General features: G+C 37.9%; 1 protein-coding gene across 1 annotated transcript; it reads left to right on the top strand.

Annotated features, from left to right (window-relative positions):
- Positions 1 to 4,024: 4,024 nt before the first annotated feature.
- On the top strand, positions 4,025 to 5,485 carry LOC148875954 (Tetratricopeptide repeat (TPR)-like superfamily protein). Its single transcript, XM_088965988.1, has one exon. The coding sequence runs from the start codon at positions 4,025 to 4,027 to the stop codon at positions 5,483 to 5,485; it is 1,461 nt and encodes a 486-aa protein (XP_088822114.1).
- The last annotated feature ends 4,216 nt before the right edge of the window (positions 5,486 to 9,701 follow it).

Raw genomic sequence — 9,701 nt, 5'->3', positions numbered from 1 at the left:
TTCTTTAAAATTTTTGTTTCCAAAGTTATTTGAGTTTGTTCAGTTATCTACATTAGAGTGTGAGAGCTTTTAGTTGGAAAAACATTGTAGACATTCTTTTAAACCAAGTGATAAAAGAAGTGTGTTTGCTTTTGATATTGTTCACACTGATGTATGAGAACCATATCATATTCCTTATATGGGTGGCTATCGTTATTTTATTCTATTTATAGATGATTACACACAGTATTCTTGAATATATTTGACGAGATCCCGCAATGAGGTCCCTAACTTGGTCTGACAATTCCATCAAATGGTTCTCACACAATTTGGAGTAAGAACTAAGGCCTTCAGATCGGATAATGCCAGAGAGTATTTTGAGAAATACTTGACATCATACTTTTTGGAACATGATATAATTCATCAGAGCAGTTGTGCGCATACACCGCAACAGAATGGAGTAGCAGAAAGAAAAAATAGACACATTGTGGAAGTGGCAAAAAGTCTTATGGTACGTGCTTTATTTCCTATCCATTTTTTGGGAGATGTAGTTCTTACAGCTGTGCATTTGATTAATCGTGTTCCTTCATGTATTTTGGGGTTTAAGGTGCCATTTAACATTCTTTTTCCTAATGCAGAGATGTTTCACATTCATCTGAGGGTTTTCGATTGTGTGTCCTTTATTTACATTCTTGGCCCCCATCACAAGAAATTGGATCCTAAGGCCAAGAAATGTGTTTTCCTTGGGTATGCTCAGAAACAAAAGGGGTATTGTTGTTATAACCCTATGTCGATGAGTAGATTTATCACTATGGATGTTACCTTTTTTGAATCTACCTTCTACTTCTCAAATGGTTCTCCTAAGGGGGAGAGTTTTGGGGAGGAGAACTTATGGTCTATTCATCTTCCTGTTCCCTTTGTGCCTTCACCAACATCCCCATTAGCAGCACCTTCATCAGTTTTTATACCTGAGCAGCACCAGCAGATGATGGTTGACTCCATACATCCACAACCCGCACCACTCTCCATCAGTCCTTCTGAAGCTCTAGGTTCCGTAGATGCAGTTCCAAGTATTCCCTTTGAGCCTGAGCTTGTCATTTCTTCTATGATAATGTTCCTGTACCTAACACTATTGTTGTTGCTGATCCCATTAACCTTGATCTTCCATTGCTCTTCGCAAAGGGAAGAGAAAATGTACAGTCCATTGCATTTCACACCATCTTTCCTATAATGCCTTATCACCATTCTATCGAGCTTTTCTTTCTTCCCTAGATTTTGTGTCTATACCTAGGATTGTTACTAAAGCTCTTTCCAAACCTAAGTGGAAAACAACCATATAAGAAGAAATGGAAGCCTTGGTTAAGAACCAAATTTGGGAAATAGTTTATCTTCCTTCAAACAAGGAAACGGTTAGATGTAAATGGATGTTCACTGTAAAGTATAAGGTTGATGGCAGGATAGAGAAGTACAAGGCAAATTTGGTAGCAAAAGGGTATACTCAGACATATGGCATTGATTATCTGGAAACTTTTGCACTAGTAGCTAAGACGAGTTCAGTTCATTTTCTATTATAACTAGCAACAATCAACTCATGGCCTTTGTTTCAATTTGATGTTAAAAACGCAATCCTCAATGATGATTTGCAGGATGAGGTATATATGGACATTCCAACAAGCTTTTATGAAAATATTGGTAGAGGAAATGTGTGCAAATTAAAAAAATCATTGTATGGCTTGAAACAATCACCTAGGGCTTGGTTTGACAGGTTCAAAGGGGCACTTATTTGTTTTGGGTACACACAAACCCAGTCTGATTACACCCTCTTCGTGAAGAGGAGAGACACTGTAGTGTCAATTCTAATTGTATATGTGGATGATATAATGGTTACAAAAAATGATCTAGAGAGATTAATGCTCTCAAAAGGCTACTGCAACAAGAATTTGAGATTAAAGATCTTGGTGAGCTCAAATACTTCCTGGGATTGAGGTTGCAAGATCCAAGCATGCGATTTTCATTTCTCAGAGAAATTATGCTCTTGACCTAGTACGGAAAACTGGGAAGTTAGGAACCAAGCCATCTGATACTCTTATTGATCCAAACCATAGAATTAATGCTATGGATTGAGAGTTGGTAAAAGATGTGGGGAGATATCAGAGAATGGTAGGTCGGCTGCTGTACTTGTGTATGACACGATTAGATATTTCCTATGTCGTCAGTGTTGTGAGTCAGTATATGCATGCACCTCAAGTTCAATACTGAGAAGCTATTGAGAGAATACTTGCATACCTAAAGAAACACCCTGACAGAGGCATTCCTTTTTCAAACCATGAAAATATGAAATTGGAATCCTATACAGATGCAGACCGGGCAAGGTGTTTAGATGACAGGAGATCTACATCAGGAGTATGCACTTTCGTAGGTGGAAACTTGATCTCTTGGAAAACAAAGAAGCAACCGGTTATGACTAGGTCAAGTGCAGAGGTTGAGTATAGATCCATGGCCCATGGTGTCTCAGAACTATTTTGGGTTAGATCTCTATTGAGCGAGATTGAGGTGAAAGCAGAGGAGCCTATGATGTTGTACTGTGATAATCAGACTGCAATCAACATTGCCCATAATCCAATCCAGCATGACAGAACAAAACACATTGAAATTGATAGGCACTTCATAAAGGAGAGGGTAACCACCGAAGAAGTTTGCTTCCCTTATGTCTTTTCAGAGTCACAATTGGTTGATGTTCTCAATAAGGAGTTGCAAAGAACAAACTTAAACCTGATCTACACAAGTTGGGAATGTGTGACATTTACTTTCAACTTGAGGGGGAGTGTTGAAGATTGGATGATTTTTGTGATTATTTTAGGATAGGTGTGTTATGTTAGAATTTAGATAGATAGTGGGGACCACAACATTCCAAACCTTATTATGTTTTTGAATCCTAGTCCTATTCATATTGTTATATTTTTTTATTATAAATAACAAGTGAAGGGGGCAGCCATAATATAGCTCTCCTACTTCTCAAAATATTTTCTTTTCTTCTTCTCTTCTTCTCTTTCTCTCTTCAAGAAAACACATTTTTCTTTTATATATTTTTTAATTTAGTAGATTTTACTAACTGAAATTGGAGTTGCATTTCATGAGATGGAGAAGCAAATAACTCACCATGACTTTTCAGCATTTCTCTTAAACTCACCATAGCTTTCAAAACGTCTAGGAACTCCTTGCAAGTAATTTGACATTAAATAGACTAATGGGTGTTAATAGATTACCATTTTACCCTTTATTATAAAAACACTTTTCAATATTTCAGAAATACCTCTATTATTATTCAACCCAAAACCCATTTTTCAACTTCATTGGAATACTTTTAAGCATCACAGTGAGAGCAAAATGTCTATAATAGAAATCTTATATGTAAGGCAATTGAAAAATAAAAGAGATTGTAATTTATATATGGGCCCTAATATCAATGAAAATTTTGACATGGGATAAGCTTTGAAAATTTATGATGAATTTACGAGAAATGTTGAAAAATCATGGTAAGTTAGTTAACTAATCCAAAAAGTATAGAGTCCACTGCGACAAGGCTGGTTGAAGGTCAACCATAATGCTTTTGATCAGTCCTCCAACTTTGCTGATTTTGGATGGGGATCGTAAAGGAAATATTATAAGAGCATCCAACCAAAGGACTCAGGCCTCCCTAGCTAAGCAAACGGAAGCTTTTCATCTTCGTGGTTCAGAAAGCACTGTAATTAGTTGCCTGGTGTATTATTTTAGAATTGGATGTTGCTGTAGTGCTAACATTGAAGTTTCAGACAACCATTCTTATCTGGGGCCAAGCTAACTCTTTGGTACAAACATTGATAGGAAAGCCTGTAACTTTTGTTATTTGAGAATTCTGTTCCTGGTATGTAGTTATTCTCACTTTCTCAGACAACGGTGTCCACGTTTCGCAATGAGCAATACGTATGTGGGTGATGGTAATGGCTATTAAAATTCAGTTTTCTCCATTAAGAAATGGTCTGGCCTTTTTCTCTCTGCATTTGCAATGCCTCGGATCACGAGTTTAATGAACAGGTTCGCATTGCTCCGAAGACCTACCACCAAGTTACTACCAATTTTCCAACCCAGAATTCATCGTCATTTCCATCGTAAACCACAAAGAACAAACTCCATTTTAAAAGCGTCCAGCGAAGCCAATTCCATCAGCAAGAAGGCCCTCCTACACCCTCGACAACTATGTAGAAAAGGTGTTTCTTCCATGGGTAGCTACTCGCTCCTCCACTTGCTCAAGCAATGCACCAAGAAATCATGTGGTAGAGAAGGGAGGGCAACTCACGCCATCACCATAATTCTTGGTTTCAGACGTGTCATTTTCCTTCAAACCGCTCTCATAAACATGTATTCTATGATGGGGCATCTCGATGATGCCCACCGCATGTTTGATGAAATCCCCTATAGAAATGTTGTCTGCTGGACTGCAATTATTTCTGCCTATGTCGACAATGGGAAGCCCAATAAGGCGCTCAAACTCTTCAGACAGATGCAGTTGGAGAACGTGGAACCTGATCAGGTGACTGTGATAGTTGCTCTCTCTGCCTGTGCAGATCTTGGGGCGCTAGATATGGGGGAGTGGATCCATGCTTATATTTGTCGAAAACAAGGATTTGAGATAGATCTATGCCTCAATAATGCTATCATAAACATGTATGCAAAATGTGGAGACGTTGGAACGGCAAGGATATTGTTTGATAGTGTAAGGCCAAAGGATGTCACAACTTGGACATCCATGATTGTGGGTCATGCCGTGCATGGGCAAGCAGAAGAAGCTCTTAGGCTTTTTGAAGAAATGAAAAGTAGGAGTAAGAGCAAGAAGAAGATGAGGAATAAAAATGATGGTGAGCACCAGAGTGATTTGATTCTCCCCAATGAAGTAACGTTCATAGGAGTCTTGATGGCTTGTAGCCATAAAGGGCTGGTTGAAGAAGGGTGGCAACATTTGGAAAGCATGAGCAAGAAGTATGGCTTGAAGCCTAGGATATCTCACTATGGCTGCATGGTAGATCTGTTGTGCCGAGCCGGACTTCTTAAAGATGCATATGACTTTATTGTGAACATGCCAATCCAAGCAAATGCAGTGGTGTGGCGCACCTTGCTTGGCACATGTAGCCTTCATGGAGACATGGAGCTTGGATTAAGTGTCCGACAACGACTGTTTGAGTTAGATCCTAGCCATGTTGGTGATGATGTAGTCCTGTCTAATGCATATGCTGCTGCAGGTTTATGGGATGACAAGTTGATGGTGAGGAATCAGATACAACATAGAAGGATTCCTGGTTGCAGTTCAATTGAGACAACAACAGGAGTCCATGAGTTTGTCACTGCAGATAGGAGTCATCGTATGAAGAGGGAGATTTATGAGGTTCTTGAAGGCATGATTAAGAACTTGAAGGCATTTGGCTATAATCCAGATACACAGAACATAAGGCTAAATGAATTAGAAGGTTAACAGTGTATTTTACCAGTTCTCTTCTCAAAAATCTCTATTGAAAAATGTAGGTGAAAACTTCTTGTAAAAACTGCTTTCTCTGGCCCATTGAAGTGACTTAATGAAAGTACAGTTTTGCTGAAAAATTTTAAATAAAAAGCAAAAACTAAGGGGGGAGGGGCACAACAACTCTCTACAACATAACTAAAGGTGCTTTATCATCTAAGGAAAAAGCTTCTTATACCATACCTGCTTTCCTGCCTGTTATGAGAAAACCATGATGGGAAGGAAACCCAATCAAGACATCCAATGGCAGATTGGTCATGAGTTAACGAGTTCATGTCACCAAATATGCATATTTGCTATATGTAAACGTGTTTTCATAGTCAAGGCACTGTGGTTATAAAGAACTATATTTTCTTGCCATCTTGGGTTGTTATCAATGTCTTCCCATATCAGTTTCATTTGCACAAGTTCTGTTTATATTGGCTGTCATTATGAAGAACCTTACCCATGTTTGAATCACTGTTGTTGGCTTCATTCTTTAAATCCTTGCTCATTCTACACAAGCGTGTTTGGTTAATTCTTGTTGTGATATCATCCTTTTTAGAATGAAAAATGGGCCATAGGCAAAAAATGAAGCAAGCATGTGGCACGAAAAATAATAGTGTTGTAAGCAAAATTGTATCTCATTCCTTCAGATCATTCAATGATGTTCTGTAATTCTTTTCATTGGTGTTCAAACGTACAACTGCTACCACTGCTGACCTCTGGTACCACCCACTGTCAATCTCTAGTAAGACCCTCCCTCCCTCCCTCACCATGCGCCAATGCATCTGTCATATTAAATGCATTAGAATAGAACTTCAAGCAAGATCAAAAGTCTACGGTCAGAATTTGTTGGGGAGGGTCAAGAGAAGAACCTGTTACTTTGTTTTTCTGTTTCCATGCCATTTCAGCTTCACTTTCTTTTAATCTTTTCTATGATAGCCATTGTTCCTATAAATACCTGCGAAAGGAGGAAGTATATTAAACTTTTTGCTTCTGTAACAGCAATGAATCAATCAAACCTGCCAAACAAGTGGAAATACTTAGACAAAATTGATAAACATAAACATCAAGAAAATGACAGATGCAATATATCAAACAAAATCTGTTTATTTGGGTCAGAAGTGAAACAAGGACCATAGTGAGCCTTAACAACATATTTGTATATTAAGCTCAGTTTGGGAAGAGTGCAAACACAAATATGTTGAGTATAAATACAAAGTTTAGAAATGCCATATACATGGGGTTTTGAACTTTACATATTTGTATTTGCTTTCTTCCCAAACTGAGCCTTAACAACGTAGTAAGAAATAAAATAAACCAACCTCCAGTAGCTAGTGAAATACTAAATTATTGATACTCAGCTTTATTATAATTACCACTGAAAATACTTAATATGACTTTTCTGTTTTAACTACTAACATATGGCAATCTGTCTATTTTGATACAGTCACAAACAAAACCCCAAGTGTCAAACTGGTAAATATTCAGCAACCTCTAAAAACAGCTGATTTCTTTTTGTTATTGTTTTTATATCCCTCTAAAAATGATTTTTTGTAGAAAGAGAAAGATCTGATGAAGGGAAAGATGATACATAACCTGTGCAGGATTTAAATTTTGAGCGATTTTGCAGATTTAATTTAGACATTCTTAAGTTTCAGTAACCACTAGTATGAATTGTTAAGGGTAGCAAACTAACGATCTGATGGATTGAACTATTTCATTTAGATGGGTTCTAAAAGTGCTTATTTTGCTGTAGAGTTATGCCATAGTGTCACAAGTGACCACTTTTTCGTGATATCAAGTGCCTTTGCCATGCCCACGACATGCCATCAGAGTGTCGTCTAGTGCGTCTGGGATGGGCCTACATGTGTATTTTGTAAGGGGGGATGGCCGATGACCTTATTGTAATTATGTAGTATAATTTTCCAGTATTTTCATGTAATCTTTTGTCAGAGTACCAAAAACTTAACGTACTCTTTGAGGGGAGGTGAGTAGTTGAGTGGTGCCAAGACCGTGTAAAGGTTAAACATGAGGTCCCCTCAACACAGACTTGTGTGCTTGTGCTTGCCATCTATTGCAATATAAAGTGTCTTTTTACTAATTCGTGTATCATCTTTGTTGCCTTTTGTGTGTGTTTGCTTGCTTTCTTAGGCTTACTCGACCCACACGAGTGCCGCACGGGGCCCCAACGACTAGCCCCATGACAATAGGGTTGGTGAGATGGAGCTTGCAGGACATTACTTAACCCAACCTTGTTATTTCCTTCTATATAAGGTCTCTTTTGGTTTTTTTTTTTCCTCTCTTTTGTATCCTCACCACCTCTGTTGTTTATGGTTCAGGGGTTGTACTTACAATTTTTTCTCTTTAATACAAGTTATTAAAAAATTTATATGATAATTCTAATTTGGTTAGTAAGGAATTGAGGATTTATAGGAATGTAAAAAGTGGGATTTCTTATGAATGAGAAGATGTAAATTGGGGTATCTTACAAGTAGTTAATATGCAAGGAACATATTTTAGTCCAAGATAGTTAAGGCAGTGTATGAGAAGCTGAAGTTTTCTTTTGTTGGTTAACTAGTTGGGAAGTAATAATTTGAGTTTTTATATGATAGTGTTTAGTGCTAGTTTTCTTCTATTGTAAGAAATCGTTGGTTATATATGCGGATTTATTGGTTTGCTTCAGAAATAATTTAGTGCCATATTGGCGTGAATTCATCAAACTATCTCACACCTGTGACATCTTTGAGAAATTGGTGTGACTCAAATCTGAAATTAGAGTTTAAGTGAGATGCCGAACACTCTAGTTCAAGGCTATGTTACTCAACCCTCTTCTCTCTCTCTATTTCAGATGCTTGTATAAGTGCTTTTCCAATTTGCTATTTCTAACAATATAACCTATCTATTAATATGCTATTTGGGCTTATCATTTGTTGATTTAGGGTCCATTTGGTTTGTGATCGGAATCGGAATCGGAATGGCCTATTCCCATAATCTATTTGGTTCAGATAGGAATAGGAATGAGAATGGGAATTGGAATCAGTAGGAATGACATTTCATTCCCAAAGGAGGGGCAGGGAATGACCATTCCCTCAAATGGGGGAATGCCACTCCAGCAGAAATGGGAATGGGATTCCAATGTCCAAGGTGATGCCACAAGCTACATCATTGCACCGTTGATAGCAACGTGCCATTTTCTTAGAAAACATTGAATTTGGCATTACTCCATATCACACTTTTCCGATTTCTAAAGTGTGGTCTAGAGCAATATTTTATTCTAGAAAAATAATAATAAAGAAGAGGACTTTGTTTAAAGCATCACTTTCTCTTATGTGGCAAAATGGCATGAATGCCAAACATCATGTTTGATGGTGTTTGGAAGCGTGGGTTTTTTTTTGAGACCGATTTTCAAGAAAAAAACGCACATGTTTCAAGACCCATTTTTCACACAAAAAATATGAATTGAATTTGTTTGGGAGTATTTCTGCCATGCAGTAAGTGAACAACACTATGATGTTTGATAAGGTGATTTTTATGTTTCATATATGTGCTGAGAGGTAAGCACCAAATTTAATGTTTCATGCATCGGTGGGTACCAATTAAACGAAGCATGCCCATGGTTGAAGCATTTTTCAAAAAAAAAAAGCTTAAAACATACAATCATATACATTGGGCGTTTGTTGAAAGTAACGCGTATGTGGATCCAACGTAGCACCCTTTTTCAGAAAAACGGCCTCGCTTCCAAACATCCCCTTTATTTCTGTAAGCCTTATTCAATTCAACAAAATACCAAAAAAGTGCTTCCGTTTCATCTTAATTTGTCTGCAAAAGCTGTTTTTGATGCTCGAACACCGAACAGTAAGAACCTTTAATGGAGAGAAAGATCAAGTTGAAATATGTCTACATTTATTGGAAACATCTATCTTTCTGTTCATAATCCAAATACATACATTTACTGTTCAAATCAAATGACCCTCGTCAAATCGACTCCCATCTTGCATACCTAATCGTATGCCGTCTCAGCCACAGCTGATACATGACCGTGTGGAACGCATCGTAAGGCTGCGGGGACGAATTCCAAACAAAATGCTGACCCGCCACCATCGCTAGATTCTTCATTCTCTCGTATCTATCTCCCTCACACGTGCGACCCAATTGCTTCTTCATCCCCTCAACCCCTCTTCCTGCC

Source organism: Nelumbo lutea, chromosome 1 (genome assembly GCF_056320005.1).
Source record: "Nelumbo lutea isolate HS-2025 chromosome 1, American lotus-T2T, whole genome shotgun sequence".
NCBI lineage: Eukaryota > Viridiplantae > Streptophyta > Magnoliopsida > Proteales > Nelumbonaceae > Nelumbo > Nelumbo lutea.
This window is presented reverse-complemented; position numbering and strand designations above follow the sequence as displayed.

Bases quoted from the DNA above. Each gene is read 5' to 3' on its own strand.
- LOC148875954 (XM_088965988.1), top strand. From the start codon at position 4,025: ATGCCTCGGATCACGAGTTTAATGAACAGGTTCGCATTGCTCCGAAGA.